Genomic DNA, 21,577 nt, shown 5'->3' with positions numbered 1-21,577 from the left:
TTGTGTTTAAAAGTTAAATATTATTTTAAATTGGTCGATGTGTTTGTTTTTTTTCGCACGTTCATTGAAGTGGATTTACTAACTAAGGGACTAAGAACAAGTCAAGTGGAAAACGTTTTTGTTTAATAGTGAAACAGTATATATTTTGAATTAGTCGATTTTTTTTTTTTTTTAATTAAATATTTTTTCTTCCCGTAAATGTGGGAACCAGTGATAACAGCACCCTCTACTCTCTCCTGCAAATCTAGCAACATTGATGTTTAAACATTGTTGTAGAACATAATGACATGCAATGTTAGGGAGGAAAAAAAACACGGACAATCATTGCTCCCACTGAATTTTTTCCATTATTCGTATGTAATGATTTGCATTTTATTGAGGCTTGGATTTTGAATTTGAACTGAAATGTGGTTCTTTTTTACGCTCATAAGATACAGAAACAATAGCAATATGCATATTCTTTCTTAGTAGGAAAGGCATTCATATATGTAGATAAAGATTTTGGTTCATTTGAATTGATGGTATAACTACTCTATACGTTTTCTAGCCCATGTTGCAATTTATCTTGAAGGTGGTGAAAGTGCTAAAGGATTCATATATGTTTACATAAAATCTTATAAAAGTGTTTATTTTGGAAAGGTGGTTTGCCTCTGGCCCTGGTCCAGTTCTTCTATGTCAAGTATCTGGTCCTGTTCGGTATTCCATCTATGTTGGCCACCTGGGACCAGCTTGTGCCTCCTGGTCTGCCTCGCTGTGTCAGTATTATGTACAGCTTCACCAGCATGTGGCGGTAAGTTTCATTGATTTAGCGTCCCCTAGTTTCCTTTTTCAGGGCCCTTTTTCCTGTATATTCAGGTTTTGTACGTGTGCTTAACATCCTTGAAAATGTTCGAATTTTCATGTTGTGTTTTCAAGGTTTGACAATTTCTTACCTTTTGGGTGAAGTGCTAGTAAATGCATAAAATTGTTGGCATGTTTTTCGTCAGTCTGGCTTGAAAGACCACACATTAAATGATTAACGGCAGCTGGCATTAGTGTAGCCCAGTGATTCTCAAATAGTGGGGCGCGAACTTAGTCGATGGGCATGGGCATGTTTGACCTCGGGTAACTATTCTATTCTATATACTTTCCCAGAATCTAGAGCAATTGCACCTACAATACACTAGGGTACTGTGGTGTTCTCATTGGCAGTGTTTTGTTTACATTCAGCTTAACGCTCAGTGCATATTGCACAGAGTATGAGTATTGAGTATGAAGTATAGACAAGAAGGGTAGATTACTCTCAAGTGACGTCAAGGGAAAAACTCTATCTTGAATTAGGAGACAGGCGAAAAGTGACTTGGTAAAGACAAACATAAGTCTTCTGAAAGCTAAAACGAGGAAGTTTGACGGAACGAACATATCTCTTTTGCACTTTTGCACTAGTGGCAGTTTCTTTATAGCTTGCCACTCCTTGCACATTTGATCTCTGCACTATTGTTACTTACAGTGTTATTACTTACAGTGTTATTGTTTACAATATAATGGTACTGTGTACCTGACTTGTTAACCTGACTGCCCATCTTGCACATCTGGTTAGCGTCTCTTCTTGCACTATCGGCACTATGGTAAATAACACAATACAGCTTTATTTATATCTGTACACTGAAGGACACTGAGGGAAACTGTGGGAGTCAGATCCATCGACATTTCGTTCTGTATACACGTGTACTAGAATGACAATAAAGTAGATCTGAATCTGAATCTGAATCTGAATCTTCACTGCGCCCAAACTGGGAGACAAGCAAAGATCAATGTGCTTGTTATATTTAAAATGTTGGCAGCCGCCAGCATGAAGCCAAATAAATGATGTGGTCACTTTAAGACTTTACAGTCCAATCACACTGGTAAGACGCTTGAGTTCTCTTCAGCGAAAACGCACCGTCAGGCGTCATTGACGGTGGTCACACGTTACTACCAATATCATGCAATTGTTTTTTTTTTGTCCACACCGATATTATGTTATTATCAATCGATTTCTTGCCATTATTTCTGTTGCCAACCCCAAATTTGCCGCTTTGGGACTCCTAATTACAGTAAGTAAACCAGCGAGCGTATTTTGCATCATATAATTGAGCAGAAATAATTTGTTTTTTTCCAAGGGGGGTGCAACAGAAAATAATTGAGAAGCAATCGTATAGACTGAGATGCTGGGAGGCTGCAGTTTTAATGAACAATGACAAAAATGTCAATCAATCAAAACCAATAAATCAAAACAGAAAATACAAACAGTGGCTAAAACGTGTAACAAATCCACACACACCATGGTGCAAGGTAACAAAAAGAGATCCAAATATTTGAAATTGGAAAGTAGGTTGGCTCCAGTCGTATTAAGGATAATCACGGAAAGGACTAGCTTAACTGTTTTGTGTATGATGTAGCCAAGCTGCGCACACATTGTTGAGGCAGAACAGCGAAACTTGTCAGTTTACACCAGCCGATTTACAGAAAAAGATTGTCGATAGTAACAGCTTAAATAAGCACAAAGTATGTGGAAGCAGCAAGGTAGCAGTTTTATTTTAGTGATCAAAGTCAAAGTTTTTGTGTTTAACTTTTTTACCTCATATACAACGCCAATCCCTGTAGAGTAAGTAACGAGTTTAATACCTTTTCATGACAGCAGGTTAAATGGGCAAAAACGGTGGCTCAAATGACCATTTCATATTTACAGTAGCTTGGTTAACACATAAATGAAACTTAAGAAGATTTTTTTTCCTTTGCATGCACCCACTTTAAATACATTGTTTGTGTCGGTGGGGTTAAAAAGTGCTTGAAGTTGGCCTTGAAAAAGGTGTAGCAACCCTCTATATCACAACTCCCTTATTAAATTTTCTCAACTACCATTAACTGCTATCAAGACTAAGTGTCATCTCCACGTGACATCTGCACAACGATTTAGTCTTGGCATGGATGGGAGGGACATGACCCCACCAATATTGAGCAATCATTTTGTCCCCACCAATATGAGATCACTTTAAAAAGTGTGCTATGTCCTCTACAATGCAAAGACCAAACCTTGTATCTGTACCTCAAGGACTTATCTTCCCCCTTTTTTAACTGAGTATGAGGGTGAGATGTTGATTCAGCAATATCTTCACGCATACACTTACACAAACAAATACGGTAATACATTCCTTCGATGGTCTCTATTGAAGATATTGCACAAGTCAGGGAAGTGGCTATTTACTAGTGCCCTTGGTTTGTCAGCACACTCCAATGTTGGCATTACACTGTGGGAGGCGCTCTTGATAAAGATATCACAGAATATCAAAACTCCTTACTAAGTAGACGTTCTCGTAAATCGGGCAATAGTTCCCTTTAGTGTTTATCTTTTAGCTTTTAACATTATAGCATGATATGTGTAGATGTTCTCATTAAAAATAATACGACTTGGTTTAGGAATCTTTTTGTTATATTGCAGCCTTTTTGTCAAATAGATTTCCAAATGACCAGTGACAGCATCATGCCTGGACAGTGCAGGGAAATGAGTCAAACATGTACATTTAATATAGTCGACTTGTCATTGACTTTTGAATTGATTAGTCGAATAATCTCCCACGACCCTACTGAGGATAAGCGGTGCAGATAATGGATGGGTATATAGTCGAATAATCAGATAATTATTAATTGTTCATAAATTGAGCATGCAGTTGATTTGAAAAAATACTTTATTGAACATACATGATATTGTACAAAAATAAAATGCTAAAACAAAATAGGCACTGCTCATCAGTTCGAGACATAAATCCACAAATAAACCTATTTTTGGTGAAGGGAAAATAAGTAATAAATTAACATCACGTAAACATGTTTTTTCATCTCTCCGAACCAGGGGTCAGTAACATTTTGGACATAAAGAGCCATGATAGCAAGGAATATACACATATTTTTGAGAGAGCCATACCATATATTGTAAGACAAATTTCAGCAAACCGCTTAACTCGCACTCCAGACAAAATCTATTTTATTTCACTGTGTGGCGTTAGATGATTTGATAAAATGTGTGAAATAAGAATAATGCATGAGCCTGTGCCCCATATCAACAAATACACCACTTGAAACGTGTCTTCCTCCTGCAATTACTTGAGATTGATGAGGCTCACTTTGACATTTTTTCCATAAATAATGGTTTCAAAACAAGGTGCAAGCAGATATATTTTGTAAAACTGTCACTGAATACTGCAAACGAGGATGCTGACATGTTTATCTTCGGTGCAGATGGCACTAGTCATAGCTTCGCCCACTCCTACCGCTCACCAAATCAAATTGCTTTGTGTGCATGGCTGGCGATTCTGGCTAGTTACAGTTGTTATAATTAAGTGTCTCAAAAGTTAACCTAAATTATTTAATGAGCTTCCATAAAGGAATCCTTAGCAACATAAAGCTGAAATGTGGTCTGCTAGTAAGACACCTTGACGTAAACTCTAGCTGGGACTATGCTCTTTGTATACTGGTCCGAACCATTTTCATTACTAGTGCTACATCAGCTATGTGTGCAATAGACTGCATCCGGTTTATTACATTTGGACCGCTCCAAGTGAGATTTGCATGGATGTAGTTTTTATCTCTGAGCCATGTGTACTCATGAAAAGAACCATATATGGCTCGCGAGCCATAGGTTCCCGACCTCTGCTCTAAACCAAGAAAAGGCATATTGGCAGCATTAGAACATTAAAAAAAACAAAGATCATGTCCATTTTGTGAACTACATTCAGTTGTCAAAAGTCTGTAACAAAAGTACTTAACTATTCTGAACTGTTTAAAATCAGTTTTAACAAACTTCAGACTACATGCATTACATTTTTATCACGTTTGTCATGCACAGTCCGGCATAACCCTTAAGCTCTCTTTTTTAGCAAAATGTATGCATATTTAATGAACAATACATGTCATCAAAACCAAATTGGCTTTAACATTTCTTGAATCATACTCATACGAGTCAGACTTTGTTTTGTTCAACCGTCCGATGTGATTTTAAACTTTCATGCGTTACTGTTCTGCCGCCATGATACACAACGTCTGCTATGCAAACTTTGTAAGTAGTATTTTTATTCGCCGTATACAGGCTAAAATGCTACAAAACTTTATAAGTTTTGACACAGTTGATGTTGACACCGCTATTTCTGTTTGTTTACTTTACCGTTCCAAACAGAGACGCTTTTGTGCATGTGCGACTCTCAGCAGAGATTATATTCATATACAGATTCCTCTCTCTGTTAGAAAAACGTAAATGAAACTCATTGGTGACTATTTCTATTATTGATATTTTTGTCGGCAACGTTGACTAATAGTTGCCGCCTTAGATCTGATAAAATCTGCAGTTTCATTTAGGATGGTGTCAAGCAATGTTTCCTCTAAGCTGCACGCGTGCGCAATCGCGCACAGCCCGCACATTCTCAGCGCACAAGAAAATCTGTCCAGCGCAATGTTCCCTCTAAGCTGCGTGTGTGCGCAATTGCGCACTACCCAGAGCTTTTACGCGCACAAGAAAATCTAGCCAGCTCACAAAAATCAGGGCTCAAAATTGCTAATTAAGAACCGAATTAAGTCAAAGTTACAGTGCATGAAGGTAAAAATACAAGGGTTCCCCTGACGTTGTGTTCTAAATGCGGTATTTGGAAGTCAAGGTCGAAGTAGAACGAAGTTGAGTAAAGTCAGTAGAGTTTTTCGAGAACTGTCTTCTTTGGCTTGGCTCACTAAGAGGAACCGGCTCTTTTGGGTCCTATACGGCTCTTCAGGTTGTTTTTGCTTCTCCTTTATGACCAAATATTATGTAAAATTATGCACAAAATGACTTGAAGGAAGGTGGAATAAAACAAAAAAGAAACAATACCAAAATGAAAAAGCTGTGAAAAAAAATAAACAAAAGGAAGAGAAAAAGAAGGAAAACTTTTGAAAAAAAGCCTGAAAAAAGAAAAGAAAGAAACAAAGGAAAAGAGAACAAAAAGAAAAAAGTAACAGCTCGGAAAAAATAAACACAATGATATTTTTTTAAAGGAATAGAAAAAATAGAAAAAAAACAGGGAAAAAAAAGAAAAAGTTTGTGTTGCATTCAAATAATTTCCAATTATACCAAGTCAATCTTGTTGCCAACATTGTACTTCCACTAAAAAATGTGATTACATACAGTTCTGTATTGTGCAACCAACTAAATAAGCCACCTAAAAATGATAGTATTATGCGACAAAAGACACAAGGAAAAAAAAATGGAAATCTTGTGAAAGAATTGTAAACACAAACGACGTTTGTAGGCCGTACAACCTTTGCAATAGTACATTAGTCAATTAATTCAAAAGTGGAAAATAATTTTGCATTGCCGGAAACTCAGCAAAATGTAATGTGATGTCAAGTTTTGGACAAGTTTGATAATGACTTAGTTGCCACACTTGGGATTGCTGTTGCTCACTGTTGTTTCAAGCTTTGCTCACCGACTTTGTGTGAACGTTCAGACCCGTGGAAAATTAGAGGGAACATTGGTGTCAAGTGTATTCTAATTTCTCACTGTACCACTATAAATCACTGTAATTAAGATTGACTCTTGCACACATGTGACCTAAACACCTGATGACACCATGACGGATGTAAGTAAACTGTAGTAAACAATGAGTGAGGCTAGTAAACAGTATACAACAACAAAAAAGCTGTACTAATTTACACCATTGGCAATGACTAGTCCAACAAATATTGTGCAGCTGTCCGATGAGGGAGCTCATCGTGTCAAAAGGCACAAAAAGGCGCTATTCAGAGAAACTGAGGCGAGCATTAGCAATGCTAGCTACCGACCTTTGCAGTCTTCCTCCGGAAATATTTAAACATCTAACTGAATCCTTCAATCTGCCTGACTTCTGTCCACATGATCTGTACCACTATATTGTTAGTAGAGTATCCCCATACATAAATGCTGATCTCAAAGCTTATAAATGTATTGATGCTTACCAGTTCTACGTAGCTGGAACGCCTTGCTGCGCTTGTTAAGACACGCCCCTGGCGTAAAATGTCCCCTCTCACAAATATTACTATAGCGACTTCTGTTGGAGAAATTGGAGGTTCGATAATCGAGAGAAAAGTCTTCTCATAAGTGGATAAGGAAAAATGGACAGGAGCCAGCCGCGTGGAGGGAGATGTCACTTTATTGATGCGTCAATGAAGATCTCACAGAGCTGGGAACATGACAGTGTTTTTAAAGCTGGTAGCGACGATTAAGCTTCGATTACACCCCAAAAGGCGGTCCTGTATCACGTATCAAGTACAGAGCGTCCCGTCCCTTGCACGCTATCTTCAAGGAAACTTAATGTCTGCCAAGAGTATCTTCAAGGATGTCTACCCGACCTTTTCCCACAACTGTAAGCAAGTCTTTCTAAATTTCTACATGTATGCAAATCTATTCTACATTTCTACATGTATGCAAATCTATTCTACAAATGCAAGTGTATTTACCACAACACTTCGTATCTATTTTTTTGTGCCTCGGCACAACACCAGTCCCTTTTGTTGACTGCAGATAAACAATGCGTCTTCTGTCCTCATTAAAAGGTATAAAATTCCAAATCAAACTTAAAGTATGCCCACTGTACAGGAACAAGTCACCATGGTAAAAAGAGATGGTTATATTCTTCTGTCATGGTTATTGGTATTTGGTGCAACTCAACTGCCATGCGCTCAAGTGCCTCCTGCCATCCATCATGGTTATCATTCTGCCAGAGAAAGCAATGTGACGTCATGTGCAAAGGGTCAATACTTCACTCGTATAGTTTGCGGTCCTGTGGAAGGATATTGGATTTCGCACTGATGAGTTGGGGGGTGGTTTAGAAAAACATAGTTGCATAGTAATATAGTGGTCAATTTAAAATACATTCATTCATTTTTCAACCGCTTACACTTCAAGTGGGTCACAGGCTATCGGGGGCCTATCCCATCTGACACAGGTGAAGGGACGATGTCAGCTCCTACAATGGACTAGATGCCAAGCCATTGTAGGGCAAATAAAATACCATTATTTTAAATTAAAAGACAAAACTTCTTTAACCTTTCAGTGACACTTGCTTGAACTGTAGAGTTCAAGTTTTTAAACAATTATGTCTAAAGTTAAAGCTTTTTAAGATTAATTTTTACTTTTAAAACATAGCCTTTATTTTGACATATAGCCAAAAAAGCACAGTGAGCACTGCAATCATGGCTCACAATTGCCTGTGTTTTACGTGCTCTTCGACATTCACCATGACAACTACATTGTCTTTTCTCACAATGACAACACGCAATTTCTATCTGCTGTAGCGACATGTTGTCATAATTGTACATGTTTTAAGTGTTTGGTGCCCACGTTTTAAATGACTTGCAAAATGTTGGCATCCTTTTCTGTCCAAATTAAGACATTATTAGGACGATCTGAGATTCACATTCTAGTGCAAGAGTGTCAAATTAATTTTCGCCGAGGGCCACATCAGCATAATGGCTGTCCTAAAAGGACCTGATGACTGTTTTTTCTTATGATGACTATTTTTGCATGATGACTATTTTTGCACCAAATGCATATTGCACAACCCTACAATACCAAACTGTATGTAACATCCTATATGCCGACATTTCTTTGGTAAATTTTGTGTAAATTATAACTATAACCTTATCCTCCTTGATTTATAACCTTATCTTCTCTGTTCCTATATCTTCTTGGGTTTTTTACCTCACTGTGAATGTGTGAACTGGAGTGTCATGCCCAATTTCGTTGTGACAATATGTTAACCCATTTTGTAACAATGACAATAAAGGTATATTCTATTCTATTCTGATGTAACCTATAAATGCAACTTATATTTGTACTACCCCTTCATGTTATGCAGGGTGTCAAACTCATTTCACATCGCGGGCCACATATGGCCTCGGTAGATTTCAAGTGGGCCGAACTATTAAAATTATACCATACATGCTATAAAGAATTCCACCGCACTTTTATGTAGTGAAGCTGCTGACTAACATTAAATTGCCCATTTTTTAAATCACCACAGTAAGGGTCTGTATTCACAGCGCTGTATTCTTCATTCTAAGGCAGCATTTTAAAGGCGTTAGTCTATTTTGGACTTGTTTTTGTTCCTGATATTTAGCATCTTTTACACCTGTACAAATGCTTCAATACCAGGTGTCATGTCCTGACTAGCTGACACTTTAGAATGTCTTTTAAGCGATCCTTTGTGAGCTTTGAAGACATTTTTGTTGTATTGATATTCATGATCAAGAGATCGTAGGTTCGATTCCCGGCTCCTCCGTGTTATATGTCGAAGTTTCCTGGGGCATGACACTGAATCCCTAATGCCCCCAATAGGCAGAATGACGCCTTGCATGGCAGCACGGCAGCTATTGGTGTGTGAGTGTGTGTGTGAGTGTGTGTGAATGGGCAAGTGTGAAGCACATTCTAAAGCGCTTTGGGAAGTCTTCATTGACTTATAAAGCGCTATAAAAATGCAGACCATTTCCCATTACTGAGAATATTTGTTCACAAAAGTATGTTGCTCCAAACTTGCACAAAATTTTAGCAGCCAGGGCTGTTAATTTGGTGTACCCTGCTGGTAGATACTGATAAAATTTGTCCAGACCTACGGAGGCAAATTTGCCCTTTAAATCTGCATCAAACTGCGTTGATCAAAACAGCACCATTCTTCCCCCTAGTGGACAATACGCTAATTGTATCTTATTAAAAATACGAATTCCATGTCTTTTGTGCATTTTTTGCACTTTTAAATTATCCTGAAGGGCTGATCGAACCTCCTTTGGGGATGGTTCCAGCGCGCTGGCCGTATGTTGGACACCACTGATCTAAAGTAATTTCTTATTCAAGAAATATTCCAGTCAGAAACATAACAGTTGCATTCAAAACATGTCACTACACATATCTAGTATGTTATGAATTAAATACATTAATACCGCTACCTACATGACACTCATACTACAAAAAAAGTCAAGATATGAGATGTCTTCCAAGAAAAAGTCTCCCTGACTTTTACGAGTATTTTCCACTGTATTCCAAGGCTGTAAAGTTACTTTATTATCATTGTACTTATCACTGTATTTTTATCCTCGATTGATAATTTTATCTGTTTTTAATAACCAGAAAGATATTTCTTTAAAGCTATTTATGGTTAGCTGGGAAGCCAGGAACGAATTATTAATTTTCAGTTTTTTTGTATCGGCAGGGATCAGAATGGAGATTTTCATTTTCAGCTGAAATAGCCAGGGTCCAGGGCGGAGCTCGGTGGGGGGCTTAGGGGGGCGAAGCCCCCCTGAAGTCAACAGCATTTATCTTATTTGCTATGTGAAAATTGCACTAGAATGAATTAAATCCAACAAAACAGAAACCATGTATTATATATATATATATATATATAATTAAAAAATAATAATATATTGACATTAAAAGCATTTGTAATATTGAACATGATCATGATGATACAAAATAATCTATTTTAATCATGTTTATAACAAATTTTAAATTTTGTTTATCCTGTTCTAAATATTGTGTAAACACAAAAGATAAAATCATTTCATAAATAAATAGATTTATAAATACCTCAGATTGGGATTTTCTGTCACACAGGGGAACCAGTGGTTGACTGCTGCTAGTATTTGAAGTGGAAGAATTTGAAACGGCCAATAATGTTGAACCGGTGGCTGCCGATTTTAAATGCGGATCCGAGTGCGTAATTTGATCGCCGGCAAGCTATTTTTGCTTTGTGCTTGTTCATTTTAGCATGATCGATCAGTGCCACACAACCTCGCGTACCATAATTGATCAGATCGACACAGTATAGACACTTTGCTTTCCCTGGAACATCACACTTTGCGATGAACTGGCTCAAAGTTTCTGTAACTTCCTCGATCTTTGCGCCGATTTTAACGTTTACTGTGACAGTCTTCTCCAGCCATGACCACTTAAATTTATTCTTGATTCCTTTATCAATCTCGGAGACAAAAGCCTCGTCTTCTTTTCTTAGTATTTTCATATTTACTTTTTCAAACACTCATTTCACCGTTTGAAAAGACCGGAAGGAGCGCCATGTTTGAGAAAGCCAATGCTCTGAACAAAAGCTCCGCTGATTGGTTATCAGCGAACCTATCGACCAATGTTCTAAATGCTAACTTGGGGTGATGAAACAGTCACGTATCATACCACACCCCCCCAAATTATTTTCTCATCGAATTTAGACGATTTACGGGAATGACCTTTGGGGTTCAAAAACAGCGGAAATCCGCGGATCCGCGGAAAATTCTGATCCCTGTATCGGGAAAATCCGGTTGGGTTTCGAACAATTCTACATACGAGCATGATCCAGGAATGGATTAATGTTGTATGTGGAGGTATCTGTGTATTTAAATTACAAAATCCTCTACACCATTTTTAGGATAATTTATTTCTCAATTCCACTCATTGATACGGTTTAACTGCCGTGTAGTGGCGCATAGCAGTCGTCACTTCACTGATATCGTAGTCAACAGGCATTGTGGGGAATGTAGTTTTTTGGAGCACTCTTTTTACCTGTTGTGTGTCCCAGTCTCTAACATTAATTTAACAGCTCTGCTTTTGCAAGTCTGATGAAGTCAGTTGGTAATGATTGATAGATGGTTAAATTTTACAGACTCTCTGGGTAACAAAAACATTTTTCATGCTTTGCTGGTTTCGCTTGATTTTAATTTTGTGTCTCGGTGGAAACGTCGATTTTTGTAAGTTATCAAATTAAACAACAGAAGACGTAAAAGCGTCACCACAAGACTTAATTTTTTAGACAGATTTACTTAATTGTTTAAGTAAATCCGTGTCAAATTATTACTTCTTTCTGGAGACAGATTTTGCACGTTTATAATTTAAATGGAGACATTTAGAAGGTAGGGGGTTTTCTGTGGTGATTGAAAAAAATGTTGGATACACGGTGAAAGTTAAGACAATCAATGAAGCACGTGATCAGAGATTTTCTATGGCGTCTTCTAGGAAATATGACCCCAGCACCAAAACGGCAGTTGTGAAAATATTCCTTGATATTACTTTAAGAAGACACCATGGGATTTAGGCAAGTTTTGGCTCTCTCTCTTTGGCGGGAGTTATTGTGTGGTGGACAAGCAGAGAGCAAAAGAGAAAGAGAGCCTGTGGGCGAGCGAGCTAGCGCTCATCTCTTCTGAGCCCAGGAAAAAAGTAGCCAATGGGTGAGCAAGCCCTGGAGAGCAAGGAAAACATGCCCCCTGCTTTTAAATGCCTTTGAGACGTCATCAACCACCGGAAATGTGTCATTGGACTTTGCCACACGAGTTCCTACTAAGGTACTGTACCTTTAACAAAACAAAGTTCCCTAGACGCCAAATGGGGCCAATTTAATCAAACACACCATAAAAAACTCAAGCATGAATCATGATATAGTAAACAAAGACAAATCAATAATCTTATGATTACAAGTTAACACTTGGGTTATTTGAATCTTCTGTAGAGGCTGTTTATTTTCTCAAACCAAAAATTATTGTTGTCCGTGAAGCACACTTGTAGACGCCCGGTATGCTATTTTTGAAGCTGTCCATCACAGGCATGCGACTTTCGTGGAGAAGACGTCTGCGGTTCAGTTCATCTTTGGCATGGGGAGACCGGGGTGGAGACGGCGTCGGTAGGCGGGTGTATTTTTGTCTATTGCAGGCGTAGGTCATTATATTAGGCGGCTTGGGTATTCCAATGTGTGTCTTGAAGGACAAATAGTGAGTTTTTCGAGTTTCCTTCTTTTTGACGATCTGTTGCTGGAAAGAGCGGTGGTGTATTTTTAATGAAAGGATTCTCCCTGCACTGTTAAAAATTAAAAATTTCAAAATATTCCCCTGTGGCAACAAACCTTTGGGTACCACCCGACAAAAATAATCAACCATGGCTATTAATGAGTTGAAACTATTTTGGAAACCAGGTAGATGACTTACAAGAGGAAAATGTAAACAGAATTTGCTAAGCTGCGACGCACTGAAGCTGGTATGCGTAGTTCATTTGCCTTCCATTTAAAACAAAGTTTATTGTAGATTCTGGCAGAAGTCATGTTAAGATGGACGGCAGGATTCATCTCGATAAACAAGTTAGCACAATCATGCTGACCACTAGTGACGCACTGCAATCCCACGTGCGTTGAGCTTGAATACATTAAACTCTCAGCCGACGTCACAGACAAAATGGGCGGCGTTTAATGGATGCAACTGCCTTGAAAGAAGTGTGGGTGTGAGAGAGCATCTCGCATAAATATAGCAGACCCAATCATGCCTCTGTTTATTTAGCAGGGAGCATGATAAAACGGATGGAGCTCAGGCGTTCCTGGCTCTTGGTATTATCATGTATATGTGTGAATCCAATTAACATTCTCCACCTCTCTCCCTTTGTCTCTCCACTTTCATAGGCATTTTGACAAGGGCCTGTATCGATGGCTCCTCAGGTAAGAGCCCTTTCATAGAATGTTTTATCTTGCCACTCAAAATTTGTTGTATTTATGAATCCATTCATTGGTTTGCACAAACATCGGTCTCTTAAGCCATCAATCTACACTCAAAAAAATGTTTTTGTGAAATAGCAAATTTAATGAAATATCAAGACTAAATAAGGTGCTGTGAGTTGATTCCACCAATAGCTAGAGCATTGTTTCTTAGCCAGTGTGTTGTGTGTGGCTCACTAGTGTGCTTTGCAACCTTGTCTAATGTGCCACAGAAAATTGTCCAAAAGTTAGAAAAATAATACTTAAAATGAGCTGAATTATTGGTCATTGCCATATTTGACAAATTTTCTTTTAGCTGCATTATCATGTTGCAAAATTTCCTGCTCAGCTGTTGGATAATTTCAGTAATGTAGTTTAAAGAAGACATATGAGCTTATTCTCAATTAAAGTGTACTGTGCTCAAGGACAACATTTAAATTATGTAAGTATGATAGCTATATTTTTCTGTACTTTGTCAATGGATTTATATTGTATGAATCTTATTAACAAGAAAAAGACAAAATTAAGTTTTTTACTATAAAAATCAAATGTTGAGCCAAAAAATCCTACACTTGCGTTTTTGCCATTTGAGATCAGCATATACAGCATATTTGATCAAATTTTGTGCTTAAAAAGGAACATCTTATACATTTTACTTTAATACCTACTGTTTCAAAAACAATTTCGGTTTAAGGCTAGTGAAATATAATCAATCATTATTTTTTATTCTTGCCTGGGGGCCCACTGGAAAATTGTAAAACCCAATACAGCCCACATGTGTAAAGGTTTAGCCACCCCTTCAATCTACTCAGGGAGCTAACAGTTCTCATTTTGATAACTGTTTACATTCCGCCGTATGCCAACATTGGCATAGTGCTGAATCTCCTGTTCGTTAATATTAGCAAACAGCAGCCCAACTGAGCTTTTATCATTGCTGGGGACTTTAATCAGGCGTGCCTAAAAACTGTACTACCTATAAACTCTTTCATGAACAGTGTAAACAAGCCAAATAAAACACTGGTCGTTGTGTATAGCACCATTTTGTATAGCACCATATGTGCTACTCGGATGTTTTCGATCACCTGTGCGAGTGTGATCCCAAATTATACACTCCTCTTGAGGAAAACAATGGCTGTGACAAGGGAAATTTAAACATAGCTTGAGGGCACTTTCTCTTACCTGCAGGCAATGTTCCCTCTAATTTTCCACGGGTCTGAGCGTTCACACAAAGTCGGTGAGCAACGCTTGAAACAACAGTGAGCAACCATAATCCAAAGTGTGGCAAGATAATTAATTATCAAACATGTCCAAAACTTGACATCAAGTTACATTTTGCTGAGTTTCCGGCAATGCAAAATTATTTTTCACTTTTGAATGAATTGACTTATGTACTATTGCAAAGGTTGTACGGCTTACAAACGTCATTTGTTCTTACAATTCTTTCACAAGATATCCATTTCTTTTTATTTCCTAATATATTTTGTCGCATAACAACATTTTTGGGGGCTTATTTAGTCGGTTGACTAAATAAGTTGTAAGATACAGAACTGTACTTAATCAAATTTTTTAGTGGAAGTACAATGTTGGTAACAAGATTCACTTGATATAATTGGAAATTATTTGAATGCAACACAAACTTTTTCTTCTTTTTCCGTGTTTTTTTCTACTTTTTTTTTAAATCCTTTAAAAAAAATCTCATTGTGTTTATTTTTTCCGAGCTGTTACTTTTTTTCTTTTTGTTCTCTATTTTTTTTCCTACATTTATTTCTTTTCTTTTTTTCTGGCTTTTTTCTAAATTTTTCCTTCTTTTTTTCTCTTCCTTTTGTTTCTTTTTTTCTCAGCTTTTCACTACTTTTTCATTTTGGTATTTTTTTCTTTTTTGTTCTATTCCCCCCCTTCCTTTAAGTCATTTTGTGCATAATTTTACATACTATTTGGTCATGTTGGGATTAAAGAAGCAAAAACAACCTGAAGAGCCGTTTAGGACCCAAAAGAGCCGGTTCCTTTTAGTGAGCCGAGCCGAAGAAGCCGGTTCATTGACAAACTCCACTAACTTTACTCAACTTCGTTCTAATTCGACTCGACTTCAAAATACCGCATTTAGGACACAACGTTAGGGGAACCTGTGCATTTTTACCTTCATGCACTGTAACTTTGACTTAAGTCGCTTCTTAATTAGTAATTTTGAGCCCTCATTTTTGTGCGCTGGCTAGATTTTCCTGTGCGCTGAGAATGTGCGAGCAGTGCACAATTGCGCACGCGCGCAGCTTAGAGGGAACACAGCCTGCAGGGCTGCTTTCAAAAAAGATAGGGGGAGGTGTTTGAGAAGCTTGACCTACAGGTGTACTCTGACACTATACTTTTTACATAAAAACACGTCTGAATAATGTCATAGCAATCAAAAGAATCAGGCACTTTCCTAATCAAAAACTGTGGGATGACCAAAAAGTGTCCTTATTTTGTCGAAGTCTGTAACGCCTTCTTCAGGTAAGGGGGACAAGGCTCTTTCCTGCATGACCAGAGCTGACTTGAAGTGAGGTATTAGTGTTGCCAAGGCAGCCTAGGCAAGAAGGATTGAGGACCCCTTTACTGGAAAAGATACGAGGAGTCTGTGGCAAAGACTTACAAATACAAACTTCAGAGGCAACAACCAGGTGTTTGTTGGTAAAAATGCTTCACTGGCAGATGATTTCAATTGCTTTTTTAGCGCTTTGAAGATAGCAGGCCATTAGCACCTGCACCTCACCACCAAAAACTGGCAGCAGTACCCTGATACTTAAAGAGCATAAAGAAAGTGTTAGGGATAATATTTTCGTAATAGGTTAAAACTGAAGTGATCAGTAAGAGAGGCAAATGTAGTTTTAGAATTTATTCACTGCGCAGTGGGCAGACTAATTCAAAGTCTCACGCGTTTCCCGCGCTGCAGCCGGGTTTTGTTCAAAAGCGTGCGCATGCGCAGAAAGTATCAATGACGTCACACATACGTCTACGGTTCAAAGTTCGCACATGCGTAGGAATAACCAAGGACGTCATATATGTCTTTCAGTTCAAAAATAGTACAAAACGAGTTGTAATATAAGTCAAGCTCATCAGGATTATTTGTAACATAGAAGACAGAGAAATACACAATTAACTAAATATGATCAGCTTTTACAGAAAGACTTGTGCTGAGAAATGTAAAACCCAGAAAGGTTTGTTGGTCTGGATGGATGAGGTGCTTAAGTGAATGTACTTAAGGGAAGGTTTTTAAGTTCTGTGCTGAACGGACTGCTGGCTGGGGTCTTTGACACAATCTTTAACCAGTCCGTGAAAAAGGCTAGCGTTCCATTCTGCCTCAAAACCTCCACCATCATCCCCATCCTCAAGAAGTCATCGTTGTTTAGCCTCAATGAATACAGGCAGGTCACTTGCCTAAGGTCATGAAGTGCACTGAGTTGTGGTGTTGCAGCACATCAAAGACTCTACCTCCCGGACAGGACCCTCACTTGTTTGTCTACAGGCAAACCGCTTACCCAATAAAGCAATAAACTGTTATGGACATTTCTTTCCAACTGCCCGCAGTTTGTGAAACCCAACCCTTTTGTCTCTTCCACACTAAAAGTCAGCACTGGCTTGCGCCAAGGATGTGTGCCGATCCCTCTGCTGTTTACCTTATGTACTTCGCATTGTTCACTGACCTACATAACAAACCCAATTGTAAACTATGCTGGCAACACCACCTTGGTTGGCCTTGTCTCTGATGGGGATGAGGCGGCGTACAAGGACGAGGTGGAGACACTAACTGGTGTTCAAAACTAAACTCCTAAACCACCAAAAAATTCTGAAAATTCATAGTCCACTTCTGAAAGTCGCGAACGGACCCTGCTCCACCCATTATCAATGGAGCCTGTAGACAGATCCCACTTCTTCAAACTCCGGGGCGTGCATATCTGCGATAACCTGTCCTGATTTGCCAACACCAGAGCTGTGGTAGGAAACTCAAATCTTGTTTAATTGTATAGCTGTTAATCACAAAAAAGTCTCAAAGGGCTTCACAGACCACCATGACAACATCACCTGATCTGAAACCAACATGAGCAAAATAAATACCCAGGAAAATGCTGGTGTCCTTCTACAGAGCCACAGTTGACAGTATTCTGACATATGGCATCATGGTTTGGTATGCTGGGAGCACAGCTACAGACAGAAAAACCTTACAGAATCATCAACTCAGCACAGAGAATTATCTGCTGCTCTCTAGCCAGTCTGCAGAACTTTGCCGGCTTGCTGTATTGCAGAAGAAAAAAAACAAAAAAAGACTCCTCTCACCACTTTTAATTTCTGTGTAAACAATGTTCACTACATTTTAATCAATGTCAGGTTAGTAATAATATTGTTTTCCTTCTATTTTTTTGCATTTGATTAACTTGTCACTTTTGCACATGTTCATTTTGACCACTTATCAAACTCATTAGTATTTCACTGTTCAAAAACCTTTCAAATAAGGTTGAGTTGGGTCGGAGTCGGCCCATTTTGCTGCTGCCTTGCACAGTTGGTCATAAATACACAAGGGTGCTGCATTTGCATGAAGGCATTCTCATGATTATGAGCTTACGTGTTGTTGGCTTATAATAGGAAGTGCAAACCTGATTCTTTTTTCTATCCGACAAACCAGGGAAAATGTCCTCTTTGTAGAATATGTGCATATGGAGCAGCCCTCGCAATTTGCCAGCTCACAATTTGGATGGATCTCATTTTTACTAACAGTTTGCCAACCCTCCTAATGAAGGAAGCCTCACTTCACACCTCATTGCCTGATGGAAGTTTGTGATCCGCTTAGTAGAAGCACAATACTCCTTGAAGCATTAAAACTGCTGTGACACGCTTGTCAGAGAAAACACTCCCTTGTGTGCTTCCTTAAAAAATAAAAAAATCAGGACATTACTGCTAATCATTACAAATGCTTTGTTTAATGTGCAGGTGTCTCAAACTCAATGTAATAGGGGCCAAATGGGGTTTTACGCAAGAAAATCGAAGGATTCTTGTAAAAAATCAATTAGTAAAAAAATAATAAATGAATCCATAATTAACGTGTGAAGTGCTTACATTAAACTTTCAAAATTAAAGCAATTAAAACAAAGTTGTTGTTGCTCATGTTGTTTGTTTTCCCCAAAGATTTTAAAATTCAGCTAGTGTAATTATGTACTTTTTCTTTTCTAGCATTTGAACTAGCGTTCATAGTTGTGTTAGTGGAATAGGAATATGTGTAAAACTTACTGGATATAATCGTCAGCGTCAACAACAACAATCACAGTAACGATGGTGATTAGCGAGTGATGGTGGTGCAAAAACACACTCAAATTTGGTGCACTTAGGTGTTATTTTGCAGGGGTCTAATGTCACAGTAGATGGAAGGAAACTAAAACAAACCACAGTAATTGATTCTTTATGGTTAATGTAATTTGACACAGACTGTCATTAAAATTAGTGTAGGACAGGTGTCGGGACCCTATGCCTCACATGCTCTTTTTATGGAAACCTATGGCTCAAGATCTAATTGTACTTAGCCATTTTTTTTCATATTATTCAAATCTGATAAGCGCGGAAGCGAGTTTATTTCATGAATAGCTGACCTTGCACTATTATCATGGACAGTTTGGTCCAGTATCTAAAGAGCTTACTCCCCACTACAGTTTACAGTTGAGGTGTCACACCAGCAGACCCTAATTTGGTCATACGTCGCTAAGGAATCTTTTAAATGAAAGCTCATTTGACAATTTAGGTTCACTATTGAGACACTTTATGATAAAACCTACAGAAAAAATTGTAATCAGACAGAAACGCTGTTTGAGATTACAACACATTTGATTGGGTGAACTATGCACACAGCACTCTTCTGTCTGCACCGTCTGAACCAAAGGTAAATATGTCAGAAGTCTCGTTTACAGTATTTTGTGATATTTTTTTACGAAATAACTCAGCTTTCACCTCATTTTGAAACTATTATTTAGGGGGAAAAAAATAAAAAAAAATTCAAAGTGAGCCTCAACAATTGTGGGAGTGATACAAGTTTAAAGTGGTACATCTGTTAATATGGGACAAAGGCTCTGGCATTATTTTTATTTCATAAATTTGATTCAATCATCTAATGTCACACAGTGAAATAAATTGCACAGAAAATTGTGATTTTGTTTGGAGAGCGAGTTTGGCGGTTTTGCTGAAATTTGCCTCAAAATGTATATGGTACGGTTCTCTTTGAAAAAAAAAATCCAAATATTTTGCTGCTATGGATCTTTGGGTCGAAGAGATTCCTGACCCCTGGTGTAGGGCCTATTTTGATAGCAAATCAATAACTGGGCTAAAAATCTCGAAAGCTGATCTTTGAAATTAGACTTTCATTTATTCTTTCAGTTAATTGACAAAGTCAATGACAGATTAAATATTAAACTAATTTGTTGCAGCCCTTATTTTAACACATCACAAGCAAAGACTGACTTTGTTTCTGTTTTCAGTCTTATTTAGGAGGCAATGGACTATTGGTGTTTTTAATTAATAAAGTATTTAAATTGAAAATGCAACATTCTATTTCACGCAGTATCTATTTGAAACCGGACCCGCGTCTCTTGCTCTTAATGGCATCTCTCGCAATTATACAAATGAGAAACACACAATGCGCCACACATCCGCTCCTCATCAAAAAAGTGCTTATAACCGGGCTTTAAGATTGAGCCCAAATGGTCCAAAGAAGACTGAGTAGGTGTGTATCCATGACTCATTGAGACCTTTCTCTGTGGGCTGCTGAGTGGCCCCTTATTCATCATTCCATTACCTGTGGAAGGTACGGCTATCAAGCCAGCTGGAGTGTCTTTAAGCGGCTGCCAAATTGGATTTTCTTGGATTGAAGTTCATATGAGAAAGAGCGTTGGACCCCAGAATCCAGGCCGATGCGCCTTTTAGATAAACCAATTAGACATTTAAACTCTCATTTACTTAAAGTGCTTACAAAAAGTCGGTATCGCACATCAAATCAAATGAAATTTATTTGTAAAGCAATTTTCAGGCAATAAATTGCCACTCAAAGTGCTGTGTAAGAATATTCAGTATACAATAAGACAATAACCCAAAACACGTAATATACAGACACACACAACAAAACAGCCAAACTAAGTTTGGCATCCCTGGTTAAAAGCTTCTGCTTTCTACTCACTCAAGATACATTGCTGCCCTTTGTGGGTAAACATCCATCTGCTTCCACACCTAATGTTGCTTGCCAATGCTCTTTTCAAAGGTACAAAAAAACTGTCTCGTCTTTCAGGAATTTTTAACATGCAGGGTCACTTAGATAATGAGTCTGCATCTCAGCAGCACCTGGAAGGCACTGAATTACAAAGGGAATTCATGAACACACGGCACTCTGGACTAAGGCAATAAATTAAAGAAAGTTGCATAAAAGTGAGATTATGCCAATAAAATAAAGACAGAAAAACAACGTGGTTGCCCGAAACCAGTTGCGCTGCTTTTCTGCGGATCAGGATTCAGTGTCCGCAGAGCTCTGGCTGAGACAGCGTGGCTTTCCAGTACTAAAATATCATTAATCTTTCTTGCAAACTTATAATTTAGCCCCTTTTTCTCCATTTTTCTTTATTTTTTTCATTGTCAAAATCAGGAAGTGTTGACAAATAAACATTTTTGTCTAGCTAGACTATCATAGCTCTTTTGTTATATTATAATTGAAGTCTTTTTTTTTAAATTCTAAAATACATAATTCTTTTGATTTTGGCAGTTAATATCTTCCATTACCTCTTGCGCAATGTGAATATATGTATAGCAGGAACACTACACCATTTACAAACAATAGTGTGTTTTCCTCGAAAAGTCACTTTTGTTAACTAATAAAATGAGTCGCAAACTAAATAGTTTAGTTGAAACATTTAAAAGGTTGTAGATAATTTCTATAATGATTTTTTTTATGATTTTATTTGAAAAAAACTTTTAAACTTTGTTTTCGTCAAATAATGGAAACAAATTTAAAAGCTAACCCAAACTTTTTAACAGTAGAGTGTAAATATATAATTTTATCATTCACG

At 37.9% G+C, this 21,577-nt stretch overlaps 1 protein-coding gene across 8 annotated transcripts in view; it reads left to right on the top strand.

Moving 5' to 3' along the window:
• The window catches only part of hhat (hedgehog acyltransferase), a 53,813-nt gene that overhangs the window by 5,897 nt on the left and 26,339 nt on the right, over positions 1-21,577 (top strand). For 7 of the 8 annotated variants that reach the window (XR_015852552.1, XM_088351837.1, XM_088351842.1 and 4 more), the window contains 2 exons: positions 640-790; positions 13,440-13,475. Coding sequence is in view for 7 of the 8 variants with exons in the window: in XM_088351837.1 (XP_088207963.1) it covers positions 640-790; positions 13,440-13,475 (187 nt within the window). In the remaining variant the exon portion in view is untranslated. The remainder of the gene's footprint in view (positions 1-639; positions 791-13,439; positions 13,476-21,577) is intronic. The other variant, XM_088351840.1, reaches the window with a different exon arrangement.

The sequence above is a fragment of the Urocampus carinirostris genome, chromosome 13 (assembly GCF_059441175.1).
Source record: "Urocampus carinirostris isolate Australia breed hairy pipefish chromosome 13, RoL_Ucar_1.0, whole genome shotgun sequence".
In the NCBI taxonomy this organism is placed as follows: Eukaryota; Metazoa; Chordata; class Actinopteri; order Syngnathiformes; family Syngnathidae; genus Urocampus; species Urocampus carinirostris.
Note: the sequence above shows the minus strand (reverse complement) of the source record. Positions and strands in the feature narration are given on the sequence as shown.